At 35.4% G+C, this 21,972-nt stretch overlaps 3 protein-coding genes and 1 pseudogene across 3 annotated transcripts; 2 read left to right on the top strand and 2 right to left on the bottom strand.

Moving 5' to 3' along the window:
• Positions 1-864: 864 nt before the first annotated feature.
• On the top strand, positions 865-2,346 carry LOC120202419 (chloroplastic import inner membrane translocase subunit TIM22-2-like). Its single transcript, XM_039202841.1, has 5 exons — positions 865-1,080; positions 1,549-1,613; positions 1,722-1,794; positions 1,879-1,932; positions 2,017-2,346. Exons 1-5 carry the CDS (start codon positions 903-905, stop codon positions 2,268-2,270), a joined length of 624 nt encoding a protein of 207 aa, XP_039058772.1. The 5' UTR covers positions 865-902; the 3' UTR covers positions 2,271-2,346.
• A 3,452-nt stretch (positions 2,347-5,798) lies between these two features.
• Positions 5,799-8,593, bottom strand: LOC120202420 (beta-1,2-xylosyltransferase). The gene is given in 4 exon segments (XM_039202843.1): positions 5,799-6,683; positions 7,190-7,339; positions 7,904-8,214; positions 8,217-8,593. Coding segments are annotated over 4 exon segments (1,539 nt in total). The 5' UTR covers positions 8,569-8,593; the 3' UTR covers positions 5,799-5,957.
• Positions 8,594-9,512: 919 nt separating this feature from the next.
• Positions 9,513-13,816, bottom strand: LOC120202385 (annotated as a pseudogene).
• A 1,173-nt stretch (positions 13,817-14,989) lies between these two features.
• On the top strand, positions 14,990-19,823 carry LOC120202422 (fimbrin-1-like). Its single transcript, XM_039202845.1, has 14 exons — positions 14,990-15,213; positions 15,337-15,507; positions 15,717-15,955; positions 16,055-16,226; positions 16,314-16,352; positions 16,500-16,571; positions 16,683-16,799; positions 16,916-17,127; positions 17,554-17,709; positions 18,051-18,250; positions 18,617-18,774; positions 18,878-18,974; positions 19,118-19,209; positions 19,304-19,823. Exons 1-14 carry the CDS (start codon positions 15,127-15,129, stop codon positions 19,538-19,540), a joined length of 2,049 nt encoding a protein of 682 aa, XP_039058776.1. The 5' UTR covers positions 14,990-15,126; the 3' UTR covers positions 19,541-19,823.
• Positions 19,824-21,972: the final 2,149 nt, after the last annotated feature.

The raw sequence follows: 21,972 nt of genomic DNA on the forward strand, positions 1-21,972 counted from the left end.
GAGAAATATATGATTACTTGGATGCATATTTTACAAAATTATCCTTGTAATATATATTTTTTTAACAAATAAAACTTTAATATTAAATTATAAATATTTGAATGAAAATTTATAAAAATATTTTAATTATTACACTATTCAAGTTTAAAGAAAAAAATACATTTAACATATAACTAATATAATTAGTATACCAAACTTATAATTTTAAATAATTTTCATAAGTATCATATTCATTTATATAAAATATAATAGAACAAGAAAAATAATATTATGATCTCGAGTAAACAAATATATTATTTTTTAATGTGTAAGATCTATTTTTTAATAACTCAAAATTAAATATTATTTTAAATATCTAAATCTTCATGATAATAATATTTCATCTCATAAAATTATAAAATAATTAATATATTAAATATTAAAAATATAAAATAATTTTAACTACTCAAATTTATTAATATTTCATTAAATTAAACTCTTTTTATAATATTATTATTATTATTATTATTAAATTTATAATTTAGAGTAAAACACGAAGAATAAAATTTGAGAGGGATTCATATGAAGAAAAATTATTTCAAAGGTATTTTCGTTTAAAATAATGAAAATTGTTCATTACCTAAGAAATTAGAGGTAATGACATTCCTAATATTTTAATCCAAAACCACTAATATTGATAATAAATTATTACTTAATAATAATATTTTCCTTTAATTAAATATGACAAATATAATTCCGTTAACGAAACTCCCTCGATAGTCATGCATGGAATTCTATTCCTGGAATTAAACGACGCCGTATGGTGCTAAGCAAAAGTAAGTATCTGGGGATAACTGCAGAGATATTAAAGCGACAAAAGGGAGAGAGGGTTTGTTCCTTTTCATTTCTTTCCGGGGGTAAAAATGGCGACTGTGGATTCTTCAAGCTCTTCTTCTGAAGATATTGAAACAAACCCTAATCCTGATTCTTCAAAAGCCACAATCCCCGGTCCTCTCGGTTCCAATTCCCCTGCCCTATGTCTCTTCCAATTCGCAGGAGACTCCGCCGCCGGTGCTTTCATGGGATCCATCTTCGGCTACGGTATCATTTCCCTTCTTCTTTTATATTTTTTTTTGCGAAATGGTCTTTTTCTCTCTATTGCTTTTTGTCTTGTCTTAGCTTCAGTAATGAAGGAATTTTTTTATTTGAATCTCGTAGTTCCTTTATTTCTTTTGTCTTAGCTTTGATGTTAAGATTTAGCCTAGTGTTCAGGGAATTTTGTTGTATGGATCCTTTGCGATATTGTATATGATTTCAAACCTGAAAATATCAGAATAATGTGCATTATGGAATAAGGGTAGTGATTGAGTGGACGCGGTTGTCAAAAAGTGTTTGGACAATGGAATTTTCAGCATCTCGAATTGTAACATGGATTGAATAATTAAGGCAACAAAGCGCGGGTGTTATAATGGTGACTTGGAATTCTTTAAGCTTGAATGTTGGGCAAATCTTTTTGGCATTCTCAAATAGGATTGTCTTGTTTCTCATTCGTCTCTGCATTTGTTTCAGGTTCAGGATTGTTTAAAAAGAAAGGCTTTAAAGGATCCTTTGTGGAGGCGGGATCTTATGCCAAGGTATATGAGTAGTATCTAGTGATTCGGATTTCAAGTGATTAACTTGTAGCTCTTCCCCTTTTTAGTGAACAAATCTCTACCTTCTCTTATATATTTTTCCCTTTATAGACGTTTGCAGTTTTGTCGGGTGTACACAGTTTGGTCGTTTGCTTTTTGAAGAGGTTGCGGGGAAAAGATGATGGTATACCTTGTGAAAATCAGAGTAACACCGCCCCTTCTTTGTGGTTGGTATGTTAATATTCGCTAATGTTTTCTTCCTCTGCAGTTATTAATGCCGGTGTAGCTGGATGTTGCACTGGATTGGCTCTAAGTTTCCCAGGTATAAGAATCTCAGGATTCAATTGATTGTTGTAAAACACAGGTTCTGGTTTGAGCCTGCATTTTTCTTGAAATGATTACGCAGGTGCTCCTCAGGAACTTCTACAGAGCTGTCTCACATTTGGGGCATTTTCGTTTATCGTTGAAGGGCTTAACAAGCAGCAGCCGGCACTGGCACATCCATTTTCCGTTGGAAACAAGAGTGGGCGCTACAACGGACCTCGTCCTTTAGTGCTCCCTCTTTCACTCCCAATTCCAGAGGAGCTGAAAGGAGCTTTTTCTTCTTTCTACAACTCATTAGTAAAACTGAATAAAGGCAAGTCTCCTACAGGCAACTGATGGGAGGGGAGCCATTGATCATTGTTAATTGTCTGTCATATGTAGATTTTCACGATACAGCTCGAATACTAGCTAAATGTATCCAAGACTAGATTTTTGCAGATACTGGTAGATTCAAGAAAGTGGGTTATGAATTATAACAAGGGGAAAGGGAGAATCAAATTGTTATCTAAACATTTGCAAGTCGCAAGGGATTTTTGGAGAGAGAATAAATTTATCCCAATTTGATTTACTTGTTGCCATTAGGGTGCACAAAAACTCTGAATATCCGATTTTACGAAAAAAATATCCTAAATCGGATTTGGGAAAAATCGGTTTTTTTTTAACCGGATTGGATTTTTTTAAACCGGTTATTTTAACCGGTTTGGAAAAAAAATCTAGACCGATTTTTTTACCGGATAAAAAATCGGTTTGAAAAAATACCGGTTAAAAAACCGGTTTTTATCCGGAAAAAAAATTGGTCTGAGTTTAAAAAAATTAGCCGTTAATATAGCCGTTGAGGGGAAGTTTTGTGACCGTTTTTGACAGTTTTTTTCTTTAAAAAATTATCATTTTACCACCCTAAACATGTATAAATAGGTTGGGAGTTTATTTTTAAACTTTATTTCAATTATCGTAAATTTTGTTTCAATTATCGAATTTGAAGTTTTTAAGTATTTGAATTTATCAAACTTGGAAGTATTTAAGTATTTCAATTATCGTAAACTTTGTTGCAATTGATGACGATGTAATTTTAATAATATTAAAATCGATTTTTTAAAAAAAACAGTTTTTTTAAAACCGAAACCGGTTACACCGGTTAGGATAGCCGGCCCTCCAAACCGGTTAAAAATCGAACCGATTATTTTATAAATCAATTTTTTTTCTATTGAAAAAAACCGAATCGAATAAAACCGATCCAAATCGAATTAAAATCCGACTTCTGTGCAACCCTGGTTGCCGTTGTCGAGCAAAGATGGGAGCTTTAGCTGTTTCCGATCCGAAAAAAGACAAAATGTTCTGAAATTTCAAAAAGATCAACATCTCAAATCCAATCACTTGGTCTACATTAGTTATACTTAAATTTACCTAACTACTCTTAACATAAACCCAAACCAAATGGGACAACAACGTGAAGTGTAAACTATGTATTTAGTCACTCATTTATTCTCACAGTTCTATTTTGATCACTCAGTTTTTTTTACAACATTATACCTAATGTTACATTTTAGTTTTATTTTGGTCATCCATCATTAAAAATAAATAGAACTGCGAACGTATCAAATTGTTCAATGATTATGACATGATATTATATTATGGTAACATGTTAGTGTCATCGTTAATTTTTAACCTTGAATAACCAAAACAAAGCTAAAATGTAATGTCAGATAGGGATGTGCAAAAATACCCGACCCGATTGACCTGATCTGTCGACACGAACTTAAAAAAATCAGGTAATTTTATAAAAAAATTACTCGGTCGGGTCGGGTACCTGGCCTGACATTTCCCGGGTCGGGCCCGGGTCACAAAATTAAGTTTTTCCGGGTACCCAGTTACCCGAGTATCCGGTTAGTTTTTATTTGTTTTATTATATATATATATATATATATATATATATATATATATATAATGAACTATTTATATTATGGATTATTAGATTTTGTATTTCAAACTTTTAAATTTTATGTTCGGATGTTGAAGTATGTAATTCGAAGTTTCGAACATTTAAATTTGTGTATATTTTTTAAATTAATAAATTGAAAATGAAAAAATCGGGTACCCGCAATATCCAGGTCGTCACACGGGCCGATATATCACCGACCCGGATGTTTCGGGTACCCAGATTTGTACACCCCTAATGTAAGATCTAAGAAAATAATTGAGTGATCAAAATTAAACTAGAAGAAGTACGTGAATATCTAAATACGTAGTTTACCCCCAGTGGCGGAGCCACAGCTTGGTGCCCACCCTGAAATCAAAATTTTATTCGATTATTTATTTTACTGACGGTGTCCACCCTAAATTTTTTCTTGCTCACTCTGAAATCTGAGTTTTCTTAGATTAGTTACTTATTTTACGGATGATGCCCACCCTAAAATCTTATTTATACCCATTCTATTTAAAAATTTTATGTTGTTAACGTATGTGTGCTCACCCTGAAAAATATTTCTGAATCCACCACCAGTATCCCTAAAAATAAATATGAAAAAATAGGGTTCATGTGTATATCAAACTCAAACTATCGCGTGTGATTCTCCAAAGACGAACTAGTGGTGACACCTTGAAGGAACTATTAAAATTAATGTTGATGGAACTTACCGGCATCAACATGGGAGGCAGCAGCGAAAATAGCGGCTCGGGATTACACGGGATGGTCATAGGAGGTATGGCGCGAAAAGTCGACCCCCCACCTCTAACTCCTGAATCAGTCGAGGCGTTGGCCTTTAATCTTTGTATTCAAATGTGACTCGAATTATAATTGTAGGTCACCCCAACCTCAAAGTCCAATACACTAACCGAAGGGCGAATCGAATTGCACACTCGGTGGTGTAATGGGCATTGTCACGCACCAATCTCTTATAATTTTATTTCGATGAACCTGATTATATTAACAACAATATATTTCTTGACGCTATTGGTATCTAATGAATGAATTATTTAAATAAAAAAAACTCAAACTGCGGCCGATTGCTTCCTCCGAAAGCCTATCTTTATTTTATTTATAGATTTGCTTCAACACATAAAACTGTACGGAAAGGTTTGAGCTTTCTCTCAGCCAAAATAGGTATTTCTCGAAGTCCACTAATTATCAGTCTTCATTAATATCTTCTAAATCATGTAATTTTCTTGGTTAATGAGTTCAATTACATTTTCCCGATAGGTATTTCTCGTGATTCTATGCACAAGAGGCGGCAAGAAGAAGGGTTGGAGGAAGAAGAGAGTAATCTGCAAGACCCTTTACTTTCCTTATCTGTTGTTCTTCATTATCATTTTTTATCTGTTATTTTCCACCGTCAGCCATTAGATCAGATTTTAACTTGATCTTCAGCCTGCATTTATCATGACTTTTGACGGTTGGGTTTTAAAGGTACGAGCTTGGAAGAGATTCCATATTTCAGATCCAATGTTCTTTTCTCTCTGTTTTAACCTTTTTCAGAGCATTGTATTAGTGGTTAAACTCATATTTCCAATGTCAAGTAGTGAACTGTCTTAATATAGCTCGAAACTAGTTTCATTGAACGATTGTTAAAAAAGATCATAGTATTAGAACGATGAAGTTTTAGTTTATTTTTCGTTAATTAAGTGAGTTCTATAAAAAATAAGTCTAAAGAAAAGAAAGCAGTAAAATTGGAACGATTTAATATCGATCTTATTGTGAATGACTATCGATATTTTATGGAAGTTGAAGGAATTCACGATTGTATTCAAGAATCAGAATGATACGTAAACTAAAATTCAAACTGAAAATTATTGAAATCAGACCCACAAGGTCACATTGAAAGACAGTGTCGCAGACCGGAAAATTTTTCCGTCTCCGAATGAATTTCCGTCACCAAGCCGAATGATTTCAGCATCTCCCTTTCTATCACAGTCCTTTTCGGTCAGCTATGAATTCAACCACCTGCAAAGACTATAGATAATCTCTTCTATGTTTGTTCAGTAAGTGCCGGAAACCGAAATCTGGAAAAAAGAAAAGAGAGAATTTTCTTAGCACCCAAGACTCCTCATTATCTTGTTAAGCCGATCGATAACAACCCCTGGATTCGCATACGATCCGTCAAGGTTAATGGCCTGATACTCCAATCCTTTCCATTGTGCGATCAATTGAAAATGTGGCCGTCTAAAAAAGCTGCTAATGATTTCGAGAATCACGGTGTTTGGTGTTGCTGAAACTATGTGTGTTAGACCAGCACCGTGAGCACCGACGATAACCGAAGCATCCTGAATGGCTCGAACCTGTTCTTTCATGGACATGTGAGCAAACAACCCGTTGATGAGGTTTACTTTACATTCCTGACGATTAGATGCCCAGCTCTGTAATGCATCGAACACTTCTTGTTCATTGCTAAGTCTTGACTCAACTTTACCTCGATGGCGTGGATGGGCTAAATAATCTTCTCGACGGACAAAGAGAACGTTATAATCACCCGAGGCTGCCTTATCGGAATGATGTCTGTTTACAGGAAATCCAAAAGCATCTCTGATCATTTCTCCGAACTCAGATAATCGAGCAGTTTTTCTGTCATCGGGGCTTTGCCATAGTTCTTGTGCAGAAGCTCCTTGACAATCTATGTCTTCGCTAAGCCCTTTAAATAACGCAGTCTCATATCCCAACGGTGATAAAATAGCCTGGCGGAAACAGACCGGACCACTAAAGTTTTTCGCGTATCTAAGGCTTGAAAACAATGCTTTCCATGTTTCTTCTAATTGTGTCTGGAAATATTCAGCCAAGAATGGGGAAAATGAATCAGCTATTGTAGGATAATAAGCTTTAAATAGACAAACAGTTATGCAACATGTGTTCGAATTATCCGCAAGAGCAACTTCTCGTTGCAGGCAAAGCGAAAACGAGGGTCGAAGATGACACATTACACCTACTTAAAAGGAAGATCTCTACAGGGAGTATCAAAGCAGGGCAACAACTATTATGCAATAGAAATTTTCAACCATAGCAAACAGACTATTCAACAAAGTGTATGAGTTACAGTTAGGTATTTGCATGAAGGATAGGTTTAAATAGGTAATAACGTTCGATTCGTGGTTCATTATTCGATAACTGAGCATTCATATACAAACACTCTCCCTTCATTCCATTCGGACCAGATGGGATGACAGTTCCACATGAACAGATCACATGGTAACGGAAGAACGATAATATTCTGAAGTGAAGAGATGTCACATTAATAGAAACTGGGTTACGGAATACTGAACATGTATACCTCACAATGACCGTCCACAAAGACCAAATGCGGCCGGTTCGGCAAGCCAGTAACCCTAGAGGAAACAAACGCACTGTACCAATCTGTCACGGTGTGGAAAAGGTTTGCATACTCGAATCTTGTTATCAGAAGTGTAGGCTCCTCTACCCACTGCAATCAAATCTTCCCATATTAGAATCCAAAGTAAAAGAAAAAGGACATAACAATCATCAAGTCGAAACGAATGATGAACATGACCAGTTTACATAACAACAATTAAGTTCACAATCACAAGCTAAATGAACCAGAAGGAAAGAAAACAAACAAATCAACTAGTCTACTTCCAAATTAGATCAATATTCCACTTTCTACCCAACTGATTTCAAGCCAGAGGTGCAAAATTCATTTCATAAGAACCGTAATCCGTATGATCGACCGGCATTAAAATGCTGCTGCAGGTGCTGCCTATCCAAAATTCCCCGGACACTAGACCAATAAAAGTAACAAATCAAGCTAAAACAAGCTAGTGACACAAACATAATAGCCTAAACATATGTTTTGACATACAGACATGCATTAAATTATAACCCATATCTGCATAAGCATTAATCTACTTCCGAAACTTCCATTAACAGCCAGAAATAGCAATTTTCATCAAGCATCAAGATCGATCAACCGACATCGAAAACTTTGGAAATTAAAAAGGAAATTTGGGGAATATAATCTATTTCTAACCTCTTGGCAAGTGAAATCACTTTCAACCACAACAACAATAGACCTCACCAATTCCCTCATGGTATGTTTCAAGATATTCCCAACAGGCAAGAACTGGTCCAAAAATCCATCCCCAACAAGCTTCTTTCTCTTTAACCTTGATCTTCCTCCTTCAACTTCAACCTCGAAAGCTCCGTCTTCAAACTCCGGCAATTCTTCTTCTTCAGTTCTCCCAATAACATGCTCCAGCTTTTCACCTCCTCGCGACATCTTAATCTTCTCGGGATCCATCCTTATCTTCCCACCTTCACAAATCGAGCTCCTCAAGGTTCGGAGTAATGGCACCTGAACCAGCTCGACCCGGATCTCACGGCGGCCTTTGGGGACACAACATCGGCTACCTTCGTAAACCCATTTCCGAAATAAGCTTCGCATGACTTTGGAGCTACGTTCGAGGTCAAGGACCAGGGGAGATACGATGGGATGATCGGCCAGGGCTTTGACAAGTGAGGTCCACGGTGTGGGATTATTCCGGGGAAACCCTCAGCCGTCGTGTCGCGGCGGTGGTCATACAGGGGCCGGTGGTGGTTGTGGTGGCTGGAGGCGAAGTAAAAGTAGAGCGAGATGGAGTTTAGAGCGAAGAGAGCTAAGAGGATCTTGAGAAGAGTCCGCTGTTTCTTGCTCATGTTTTTTGATGAATTTGTTTTCACTGCAAAAATATGTTTCCTTCAAGACAAGACTAGTTTGAGTTTATTACCGTACGTTTTTTGTCTGACAAGTTTAGGTAGTTTCTTCCTGTTATTTATCAAAGTTAAAATGTAAAATAAAAGTAATGAAAATTCAGAAATTGAGTTGTTTTATTTTTGGATAAAGTACAAAAATGATCCCCTGACTATAGAGTACTATTTTATTTGGTCTATTGATTATTACAAGTTATAAAACGGTCCTATAATTATAGTGTTTTTTTGTTTGAGTCCCTCAACTATTAAAAGTTACAAAATGGTCACTCGATCATTTATTATATTACAAATTCGTCATTTTTCATTAAAATTTTGATAGTATTCTAAGTTAAAATTAACATGTTGATTGTGATATCATAAAATCTTATCCTAAAATCTCAAACGACTATCATATATCAGTCATCGTGTTAATGTCCAGCTTAAACAACTGTCAATTTTTTAACGGAAAAGGATGAACTTGGAACATAATGAATAGTCAGGTGATCATTTTGTAACTTTTAATAGTCAATGGACTTAACAAAGCAACATTCAATAGTCAGAAGATCATTTTGTAACTTTTAATAATCAAATGACTTAATAATACCCTATAGTCAGGGGACCATTCGTGTACTTTACCCTTTATTCTTCAACTTATGTCTTTTGATTATGTACTCATAAATATGGAATTAATTTGATATATAATTATTATTACACTAATAAAGATTTAACTACAAATAAAGGAACCGAGAGAGAAAATGCCTTAATCAACTATTATTTGCCCTAACCCTGCCGACTGTTCATAGAGTGATAATTCAAATATTCATTTTAATTTAAGAACAACAAGAGCTAATTAACAGCTTTAATCAACAATAGTTTGGCCAACTATACGCAATAGGCCATTATTGTTTAGGCTGTCCGTTTGGTGATGATCTTGGGGCTGATGTGGTACCGGATGGAGTTGAAGTTGGGGTTTTTGCAGCAACAGGAGGCAAAGGAGGCTCAACAACATCTGCCTCCGTCTGGTAGGGTTTTGGAGCTTCAGCTGGTGGCTAGTTCTAAAAGATCGCCGGGCTTCACAGGATTCATGTAATTGGGTGTTTTGTTGCCTCGCCTCAAGCATCGGTTCTCTACAAAAAGATTATCACGTCAATCTGGAAGTCCAATGCTGCAAAACTCAATCGGTAAGCACTTACTCCGGTATCTATCAGACGTCTTTGGGAAATCCGTAACGACACCATTTATACCGGCTCCCTTGTAGAAGGTATTGATCTCAACGGTTGCATCAGAGAAGAAGTCTCATGCTTGAGATGTAAACTCATTACTGAAGGTTTGAACAAGTACAGAGAGATTAGCAGCTTGTAGCCTTTGTAAACATCTGTAGTGCCGACAAGGAATGCCGAATTCTCGGGAAACACAGAGTCCTTACTAATGACAACCGCGCTGGCAAATCTCTTAATGTCATCAATGGTTGAAATTTGAGCACCACCAATATCTTCATCAACCTCGTAGACAAGTTGATAGTTGGCTTTACCCTTGAACTTCATTAAAACAGAGCTATTACTGGACTGTATAATAACTTTCTGAGCTGTTTGTTTATCGTAGCCAGCTTTGCTCAAGGCATCAAGCACTGCATCAGTTACACCAAATCCCTGCTCTGCAAGGTAAGGATCATTCTGAAAGGAATAAACAAGTCGGAACTGTCAGAAATCTTCAGAAGAACATGTTTGTTTCTTGTTATCAAAGAGGAAACTAACTGAAATGCAAATATACATAATTCATGGCTAGCAGAGACAATGAACATTAACAAAGATTTCAAGCAGCTAAGGGTTGCAGGAGATGGCAAAATTTCAATCATCAGGAAGAGAAAAGACGATTGGAGATTTAGTTACAGAATGTCAAAGAATGTACTTAGACAATTGCAAAACGTAAAAGGGAAGAGGTCATGAAGATTACTCTCTTCAGCCATTGGAAGATAGCCTTCTTGTTTCTATCAACATTATTTTACAAAGTTACTTAATTATGAGACAGGAGTTATGTAACACCTCGAATCTCGGGTTAGTAGTTCAGGTCAACTTGAGACCCAAAATTGAACCCAAAAGACTTTATAAATTAGTTTGACCAAGTTTAGTGTTGGTGGGCTTGAGTTGAGGCCCAAGAGAATTGTGGTTAAGTGATAAGAGTTTTATGATTTAGAAGTTGGGGGATTAATAATGTAGTTTTCCCATAGTTAAAACTAAAAGCTAAAAACTCATTCTTTTTATATCATATACGTGAACCACTCTCATTATCTCCTCACCAAATACTTCTCTTCTTTCTTCCATAATTCCTTTATTTCTTTTTCCTTCCAAGTTGAGATACTAAGAATTCTAAGTGTGCGTTTGCTAAGCTAAGGTGAGAATGTTTCTCTCCATCCTTCAAGCTTTGTTTTAGGCTTCATTTTGTAAGTTTTAGAATTTGTTTTCAAAAATGGATTTTTTTTGAAGGTACGGTAAATCCTAATTGATTCAAGAGGTGTTTTAGCAGCTAAGGCAGTAGGATAACACTCTTATAGCTTTCCCATACCAAGGGTAGATCATGGAAAGTTAAGATGTGTTAGAAAGTTAAGTTTAAAGCATGTTTAGTAATTTCCATTGTAGATTGTTCATTTGATGTTATAAGCATGTTAATAAGCCTCTATTATGACCATCGTTGATCAAATAAAACTTTAAGCATGCTTGGAGACCTCACTAAGGTCTTTGGGATTGAGAAATAGAGTTTTTAGTACTTGTTTTATTACTTCTGTAGGTGGAGTATCAATACTATAGGGATAATATCGATACTTGTTCTTCATTTTGGGCAGATTCGTGAGTTTCTGGCAAGAGTCACCTCAGAAAGTTTCGAAACTGAGCAGAACAGAATGTTTAAAAGTATCAGTACTTATATAAAAGTATCGAAACTTTAGCATGAGTATCGATACTCCAGGGATAGTATCGATACTTTCAGTCTGTTTTAAGCAATAAGGGCAATTTTTTAGCGTTTTAGACTCGAGGTACCCCAACACTTTAGTAATTCTTCATATAAGACTACAAGTGAGAACGTTAATGTTATTTTCAAACGTAGAAACAAGTTAAAGTTGAGAGAAATAAAACTATCATTGTTTGAATGCTCGGGAAAATGACCAGGACACCTGAGTTCCTTTAGAAAAGCTAGCAGATTCAACATTATAGATTCAATCCAGATATCTTTAGGTAGGGCTGAGACCCTTCTGACTAACTATGTTTGTCGAGGCCTTAACACTCTTTAGAAGAAATGGTAGGCTAGTCAGGGGTATGGTTTCCGATGCGGAGAATTTCGGGGGCCATATCTAGGGTAGACTAGAGGGGTGTGTGAGCTATGAGATGCAGAACTCTCAGCCGCACCATGACGCCTATCATAGCTTAGAGAGTGAGTACTCACTAAAGTAGTTTTAAAGCAGACTAGCTTAGGCGCAAGGTCCAACACTCAAGGAGTGGGTTAGTAGAACAAATAGTAGAACAGGTAGCCGTATACCTTATACCAGTAGACTTGATAGCTTGAGCTTTTCAGTGATGCAGTTAGTATGTTTCAGTCGTTAGTGTGGCGTTGAGCTAGTTAGCTCAACCTTCGGATGTTTCCGTGGGCAAGTTAGTAGATCAAACAATTGGAAAACAGTAGATAGACCAAGGTTCAGACCAGTTCAGTGCAGATCGAATGTATGTCTCAGCGTTTTTATTTGGGCATGTATATTTATAAACATTATTGTCCAGTTGAGTTGTAGATTCAGTTAAGTTGGTCTGTAATATTTTTGAAGTGTAAATATTTTGTTTTGGAGCTCCTCAGTGAAAAGATTTTTATTATATTTCAGTTTATTTTATGATCATTTTAAAGCATGAGAAAGTAAGTTTAAAGTTTGTTAGCCACTTCGGAGGTTCTGTGTAGCACTTTAAACCGGTCGACTGTGTGTCGTACCGGTGTAGAGTTTTACAAGTTATGCACTTTTAGCATTTTGAAAAAAAGAAGAGAATGGTTTTCAAATCTCGAGTGATATTCAATTAAGACGGGCATTAAATGTTTTAGAATTTCTTTAATCATTCAGCTCGGTATATTCCACACGGCATAACCCACAGCTTCCATACAAGAATATGATTCAATCTGATATGTTTCTCACAATAATTAAAGATACCACGCTAACAGTTCCACCATAGCACAACAGAAAACAATAGCCATTATTCATGATTTGAGTCACTGTGCCTAATCTCTTAACATCCATCGTAAAGCAATAAACTTGAGGAAAATATAGAATGGCAAGAACTGACTTCTATGCCAATTAAGACACCATGAAGAGAGCTAGCATTTTTTGCCATGCTTAAAAAGTCAGATAACGTTAAGAACTTCCCAGCATTTCTGAACTTCGGATTTCGAAACAATTTGTACTCTGATTGTGGGCTTGGTATTACAGCTGAAGTAATGATAAGTTAAAATAGGTTGACGACAAGCTAATGGCAATTATATCAAAGAAACAACAAACCAGCTGAATCTCTGCAACTAAAACACGGATTTAGATGATAGGGCAAATTAAATAAAACTCAAATAAGTACTGTATGCAAGGACACATTACATCACAAAGCATGGTATTATTCACACGCTCAATCAAGATGGCTAACAATGTTTCAAGCTCAGAAATATCTTACAAACCTAGTCAATGACATGTACAAACTTCAATCAATATCGAGTTAGACAACTTTTATTTTCAACATGTTATGTTTTTATTCTAGAATCTTGATGACATCCCACACATTACATAAGGAAAAAAGAAAAAGAAAACAATTCAGTACAGTAAGAAAAAAGCAAATTAGAAATATAATCAACATACGTTTCAAGGTTTGAATATCACTCCATGACAGCTTGAAGGTAAAGATTCCACTGCCCTGCATAATCTCTGGAATAGTTGCTGTAAGATTGCTAAAACCTGATTAATTGTTGTACCATCTATGAGATTTATATAGCCCATGCAAATAGGTGTTCCATCCTTTGTCATTCGAACAGGACAGTCTAGAACATCTACACCATCTTGAATTGCTTTTGCATATGCCATGTCAGAACAACCAAGATAGTCTCCACTTGCTCCGTTATTTGAGATGACCAAAAGGTCCACTGTGGCATGCCGAAAAAAAGAAAATAGTTTATGAGGAACCTTAAAACAGAGTCATATGCCCATTACTACTAACCCTCAGTGAGTATGTGTGCGTGTATAAGGTTTTTTGATTAGAAGCATTCTATAATTACATACATTGTTTTGTAGCATTTTTTCCTAGGTAAGCAAAACAATCTGCTATGTAAAACACATGTTAGCATCTAACAAAAGAAAAAAAAAGAGGTTCATATTCAGTGAAAGCAAAAGATAGGTATAGGCTAAGTTATTGTGCAGACGGTAGAGGATGTCAGGCGAAGAGAGTAAAGATAGAAAAGGCAGACATCTAACTTCAACCTCTTAATTATCTGATGAAACTATGGCAGGAGGCAAACATGGAGAAAAGCATCAACGAGTGCAAGACTCATAGGTGAGTGGGATACACTACCTAATTTGCACACAAAAAAAATAGAAGAAACTTGAAAAATGGCAAAGCAAGTCATTGGGAAGAGTAACTACAATAAATTTATCGAAAGGTCGCTACAAAAAATCCCAAAATCCACCAAACACCCTACAATCACACGTGTCCACACAAGTTTGTTGACGTGTCAAACAATCAAACGAGTGCATTCGGCTGACAATACTCTCGGGAAAACCCAATTCTTAACAGGTTTAAACCTGTTTCAAAGCCTTGTGTTTCTGTATGCTGTCTTTAAGGTAATAGCTAATTCTCATCTCTCCCTCTTTTCACTTTGCTCCTCTTAGAAGAAAAAATTGATCCTTTCTTCCTTTTATCTTCCTCTATAATCAATCCTATGAATAAAAAAATGTTAATACTTTAAGTGTTTATCGTTTCGTGTGTGTAAATTTTGATGGGAAATGAATTCGTTTATTGAAAATCTTTGCTTCTTACAGGCAAGTATTTCTGGGATTACTTCGTTTTTTTATGTTTTCTTTGTTGGGTCATATCGTTTCTTTTTGAGTTTTCTTTGTGCTTCTTTTCTTATTGTTATGACTTAGAAAGCAATACGTATGTTGTTTACATGATGGCTTCTTGTTGATATTTATGCTTACTAGATCTAAAGTTGAGTTCTGGGTTTGGATTTTTATTAGTTTATATCTGTTAGATGATAAATGTATTGGATTTCCATTATTTATGCCAGTTATAAGCAATCCATATTGATATTTTCATGAAGAGTCGTTGTTTTGAATTCACTGGATCTAATGCCTGTTTCATTGATTTGGTTCTCAGATATTCAGATTCCGGGCTTGAGGAATCTTTTTGGGAGGTTTTAGTTACTTGGGTAGATTTAAGTCTAAATAGAGTCTTGCATTGGTCATTGGGTTTCTGGATTCAGTTGGTGTAATTTTGAGAATCACTGCCCTAATCGGCCGGTATGTCTAGTTTTGTGGGTGTTGTTGTGTCTGATCAATGGCTGCTGAGCCAATTCACACAAGTCGAGCTTCACGGCCTTAAATCCAAGGTAAGCATATTTTGTTCCTTCCTCAACTTATTGGTTCAGCTGTTGAATTATTATTTAATATTGTTGTTTATATTTTTTAATGTAGTTCGATAGAAATTTAACCTTTTTTTGTTTGATTTCTAGTTTGTTTCAGTAAAGAGACAAAATGGTAAAGTTACGGTAGAAGATTTGCCACCCTTGATGGTGAAATTGAAGGCTTTTAGTGCTTTGTTTACTGAGGATGAGGTTAGGCAGATATTGGGAGAATCTTATACCGACATGAGCACCGAGATTGATTTTGAGACATTCCTCAGGGTGAGTCATATATATACGAGCTTGTGCATGTTAATGTTCTATCTTTGTTTTCTATTTAACTATTAATAAGAGCACAGTATTGTGTTGAAAATTTTAACCATTGCTTCAGTCAAGTTGCATATGAGTGGGAATGATGGGTTTTAACTTTGGCCGGTACCGGAATTAGTAAAAGGAGGCTAACATTTTGATTGGTTGCATGGAATGTGCAGGTGTATTTAAATATGCAAGGTCAGGCTACAGGAAAGCTGGGTGGTTCAAAGCATTCATCATCGTTCCTAAAGGCCTCCACAACCACTCTTCTTCACACAATCAGTGAATCAGAAAAAGGCATTTATGCAACACACATAAATATTTATCTCGCTGACGATCCATTTTTAAAACAGTTTCTTCCGCTTGATCCAGCTACAAATGATATTTCCAATCTCACAAAAGACGGAGTACTCTTATGGTACATTTATGGGGTGTGCTCGATTATGCATGTCTTATTTATTTCTTCAATAAAAGCTGGTAAAAATGGTTCCGATTCTGTTCTCTTATATTTGTGCAGTAAGCTCATAAATGTTGCTGTGCCTGGAACAATAGATGAAAGAGCTATCAACACAAAAAGGGTACTTAACCCATGGGAGAGGAATGAGAACCATACCCTTTGCCTTAACTCTGCAAAGGCTATTGGCTGCACTGTTGTAAATATTGGCACTCAAGACTTGGTTGAAGGAAGGGTTAGTGCAGCTAAACAGTTACTAAATGAGTTAGGATGAAACATTCCGATATTCCGATGGTTTTCATCTATGTTATTTTTACTGCTGCCTCATCTTGTACTTGGGTTGATATCACAAATTATAAAGGTAGGCATGTAAATTTCATCTCTACTATTCATTTGCAATTTCTTGTGTTGGCTTTAAACTGTTTTGATTGACTGAGAAAAGTAGGATTTAAACTTAAAACAAGTTGTCTTCGGGTGCTCTCTTTCTCATGTATCTTTGAAACTGCAGATTCAATTGTTAGCAGATCTCAACCTTAAGAAGACACCTCAGCTTGTGGAATTGGTGGAGGATAGCAATGCAGTAATATATCTCCTTACCATGTGATTGATGTTTAATTAAGAACAGAACACGAAATAAGCATGTTTAAATAGATGATCTGATTGTTTCTCTTATGATTATCGTTACTTGCAGGATGTTGAGGAACTTATGGGGTTAGCTCCTGAGAAAGTTCTACTGAAATGGATGAATTTCCATTTAAATAAAGCCGGCTATGAGAAAACTGTTGCTAATTTTTCTTCAGATGTGAAGGTATTTGAATATGTTAATTTACATCGAGTCACAAGGCCAATAAGATTGCATTATTCTATATTTTTTTTTATTTTGCATTGGTAATTTGACATATTGTACTCGTTTTCTCATACCAGGATGCAAAAGCTTACACCTATCTGCTTAATATTCTGGCACCGGAGTACTGCAATCCGTTGACCCTAGATACAAAGGATCCCTTTGAAAGGGCTAAACTTGTTCTTGACCATGCAGAGAGAATGGGCTGCAAACGGTATCTGAGCCCAAAAGACATTGTTGAGGGCTCACCAAACTTGAATCTTGCATTTGTGGCCCAAATCTTCCATGAAAGGTTAGAAATCACAAGCCTTGTGTTAATTGCTTTTTTTTTTTAATCCTTTTGAGTTTAATAGCATTTAGAGAGCTGTTTTCTGATCAAATTTGGAGCTAACTTCACTCAAAGGTTTTAGGAATAGGTTATGTTGGTATACATTATAAAAATGTTAATACGAAATTAGGAGTCAAGGTGGACGGATATTTTCATGTACTTCAGATCATGAATGGTTTTGTTCTATTGCACAGTATTGCCATCATTATCTCTTGTGAAAAAGGTAGGGGGAAATTGCTATGACTTGATGTTTAAACAGTTCTGCTTTGGTGTTATTTAATTGTTTTCCATGCCTACAAGTCGGTAGTTTAGATTATTTAGATAGTAACACTAAAGTCTGCTCTTTGATTTTTATGTAATCGGGTAAGAAAAACATGTGTGATTTTGCAGGAATGGCCTGAGCACAGATAGCAAAAAGATCTCTTTTGCAGAAAGGGAGACTGATGATATTCAAATTTCAAGAGAAGAGAGGTGTTTTCGACTGTGGATCAATAGTCTTGGACTTGAAAGTTATGTTAATAATGTCTTTGAGGATGTTAGAACTGGGTAAGTTCTCCACGTTGCTGATGTAGTTAAATCGCTCTAGTTGCATGAATTATTCCTACTGTAGATATTAAGCTAGCATTACAAAAGGTTAGGTTAATGTCCTTTTTTTTCTCAAAAAAATCCTTCTGAGAATGATGAACCGATGAAAGCATCAATTTGCCTGCTTGTCCTTTTCGTTATGGTGAAAACATGCATACATTTTTATGTCCAAGAAGGTTACAATGATTTCACATTCAGCTTGTTTATGTCATATAGATTTATGATGATATTTGAGGGATGCATTGAAGGTTTGCAATTCAATATTTCGACTATCAACATAAAAAGCTTGATTTTTGATGCAGTTGGATACTTTTAGAAGTGCTTGATAAAGTTGCTCCTGGATCAGTGAACTGGAAGCATGCATCAAAACCTCCAATTAAGTTTCCATTTAGGAAAGTAGAAAATTGCAATCAAGTAGTGAAGATCGGGAAACAGTTGAAATTTTCCGTCGTGAATGTTGGCGGAAATGATATAGTACAAGGAAATAAAAAGCTCATAGTCGGTAATGTCTATGTTTTTCCCTTGATTTTAATATGATTCCCTTCGGAGCTTTACATGGTTTCCCTCCGTTAAGAAGGAAAACCCTGTTTACATATATTATTATTATTACTATAAAAGAGAACCTACATCCTGGTAAATTGACTACCTCGGCCTGTATGGAAAGATCGGCAAATTGCTTTTGATCTTTCGGGTGTATTTTTGTGTCTTTTCCATGTCTGGCCTTGGATTTTCATATAAAGTTGCCGTTTGTTGCTTCATGCTGCGGGGAATTATTCGCAGCTTTCTTTTTGTTTTTTCTTTAAAAATGTGTTTGGTTGCTCAACGTTTTGATGTTTTTCCAAATGCTCATGGATTACATGTGTAACAGCTTTCCTGTGGCAATTAATGAGGTTCAACATACTTCAACTTCTCAAGAGTCTGAGATCCCACTCCCGAGGAAAGGAGATAACTGATGCAGATATCTTGAACTGGGCAAACCTGAAAGTCAAAATTTCAGGAAGAACTACTCAGATAGAAAGCTTCAAGGTTTTACAATTATCAGCGTTTTTCATAGTTTAAGTTTAGAATGGGGTTAAAAAAAACCATCATAGTTTAAGAGTTAGGGCTGATGGTTATTCTAAATTTGCAGGACAAAAGCCTTTCCAATGGACTGTTCTTCCTCGAACTTTTAAGTGCGGTGGAGCCAAGAGTGGTCAACTGGAACCTTGTAACCAAGGGTGAAAGCGGTACAGTTATTTTCATACCGATGATATTTTGAGGACATTTTTTTTATATTTGGAATGAACCGGCGAAGTTCGCGTACCTTGGTCTGATAAAAAGTGTCGATATTAAGCTCAACTTGCTGTATTTTATCCCTGATGGATTATAGATGGGGAGAAGAGGTTGAACGCAACATATATCATAAGCGTGGCACGAAAGCTTGGGTGCTCGATTTTCTTGTTGCCTGAGGATATCATGGAGGTAAGGGTGCAACTCTACTAGGTCATTTTCTACTGAATTGTATCGAACTATTGAGAAATTCGAAGTAACCGAGTTGAATGTACAATATTGTCAGCACACTAACATAAGCAGGCATTGCAAATGGATGAATATATGGGGTTCACAACTCAATGCTGTTACGGAATCCGCAGGTAAACCAGAAAATGGTCCTCACATTAACAGCCAGCATGATGTACTGGTGCCTTCAACAAGCGGCGGACTAGGGCGATGCAGCTCTATCCCCTTCAAATGGCAACGGGAGTATTACTTACACATCAGATGCATGTCCAGCACCATCCATCAGCAGCGGTGAAGATGAAAGGTTATCGCTGTGTGGTGAGATGGCGAGCTTGACCGTGGACGATGCTGCCTCGGACATTACAGTTTCGTCATCTCAATGTGAGAATGGAGATACTGAAATTGCAACCGTGTAAACCCCGTACAAGTGAGAATATGGTTTCGGTAGGTAGAAGAAGCCATAAATCAACTCAACAATCAGAAAGTTCCTCCTTTACCTTCTCTTTTCGTTTGTTATCAGCCAATTGTATTTTAGATAATATTCTTGGACAATAATAGGGTAAATCTCATAAATGGTACACAATTACTATTGGAATCGCAAATAATGAGGCGATTTTGTTTTTCTTAATATAAAATTTTGCATGATTTTTAAGTCTGTTAATTTGATGTAATATTGGATTCGGTGCAGGTTCCCTTGGTACCTTTTAAGTAGTTCCATATTTGGACTAATTTAACATTTATATTCATATTTAATTTATATACTTGGATATATATATATATATATATATATATATATTTGCTACATTTTCCATATTTGGACGTACGGATTTAAAAACATATACATTTATGCATATTCATTTAAGTGTAAATTAATTATAACATTCGGGTAAATTACATAAATGATCACCCAATTATAGGTTTACATAAATGATCACCCAATTATAGGTTTTGTCTCTAAATGACTGTCATTTTGAAATTCGGGTTGTCTCCAAATGACCGCCATTTTTAAATTTGAGTCAATATGATTATGAACTATTTAAATGATTTTAATAGTCACCTAACATGTCTAGTTAATAAAATTGGTATAATTAGGGTGTGAGGTGTTGTAAAGTTACGTTGGCATCCAGCTTTGTTTTCTTCCATTTTGGTTACTACTTACATATGATTTGTTTCCTTGGATTTTCATTTAATGCGATTTGATTATGATTATGTTTTTAATTTGTCTAATGCCTTAATTTAAACATTAACTTTAAAATCTTTTATTCTAATCATGTATGAAATTTTAGATTAAATCCCCTAGATTTTAGAATTAATCGCTGAGACAATTCTCACACTTGTTATCAAGATAATACATATGTTATATAACTTATTCAGGTTTAGGCACTAAAATAACTTAATTGCATTTGAATCCAAGATCAGTTAGTAACCAAGCAAAGCCTTAACTAATAGGCTAAATATTTAGGAATCAATTAAAAGTATTTTTTATATATTATATATTATAGTTAATGATAGAAATAAAAATAGATAAATGAGGACTTAAATATAGGCCAATTGAAAATATGATAACACTTAAACTGCTAACAAAATATAATATATTATTTATAATTAATTTAAGATTTTAATATTTTTAAATTAAAGTTATTTATTTTGTATTTGTTTATTAATGGTTATATATATATATGGAATTATATTTAAAATTAAATAAAAAAAATATTTAATATGTCTGAACTCACAAGCACGATTTATGTTGAGTTAATCGATCGATGGAATCGGCCAAGAGGGGGTGAATTGGCAATAAAAATTTTGGTGGAAACTTTTGCAGAAAATTGAAAGTAATTGCACATCGATTTATAGTGGTTCAACTTTATCAACCAAAGTCTACGTCCACTACCTTAGCTATCCACACTAAGGATTTTCCAACAAATTCACTAATTTGTTCTTTCTTTTGAGGCCAAAGAGATAACCTTACAACACCCTCAAGAATATACCTCAATTCTTGAGAACACTTTTTCCCAAAGAGAATATTACAAATTTGCAAATTTACAAGGAAATCCTCACAAGGTAGATTGTTTGCACAATTCTAGAACAAAGAAAAGAACACTCAAGAGTGAATTCAATTGAGTACAAATAGTGTTCTTGAAAGCAAAATGAATATTGAATGAAAAATAAGCTTGAAATGCACAAACTTGAGGTTTGATGCTTTCTCTTTGATTCTCTCTTGATTCTAGTTGCTTGTTGTTTCTTGTTATTGATCAATGGCTTCTAATCTTGTTTAAATACACCTTGAATAACTTCTGAACGTTGGGGATGATTATTGGAGTCAATAGAGTCGTTTAAGTGTGAAAACAATTAATTAAAGCAGTTGGGAGCGTTAGTGCATCGATGCATACCCATGGTGCATCGGTGCATCGGTGCATCGGTGTAAAATTCAAATATTTTGACCGTTGGACCCTTAGTGCATCGGTGCACTAAGAGTGCATCGATGCATCAAGTGCATTCGATGTTTCAAAATAGCCAGAGTGCATCGATGCATGGCTGTGCATCAAATGCATTCGATGTTTTCATAAAATCCTCAGTGCATCGGTGCATGGTAAGTGCATCGATGCATGAAATGCATTCAATGTTCAATTTAATTCATGGTACATTGATGCATGGATTGGTGCATCGGTGCATCATTTTGAAAATTTGATTTTAGGCTTAATTTTGGTTCAAAATACTTTGTGAAAA

The sequence above is a fragment of the Hibiscus syriacus genome, unplaced genomic scaffold, assembly GCF_006381635.1.
Source record: "Hibiscus syriacus cultivar Baekdansim isolate YM2019G1 unplaced genomic scaffold, ASM638163v2 tig00008706_pilon, whole genome shotgun sequence".
In the NCBI taxonomy this organism is placed as follows: domain Eukaryota; kingdom Viridiplantae; phylum Streptophyta; class Magnoliopsida; order Malvales; family Malvaceae; genus Hibiscus; species Hibiscus syriacus.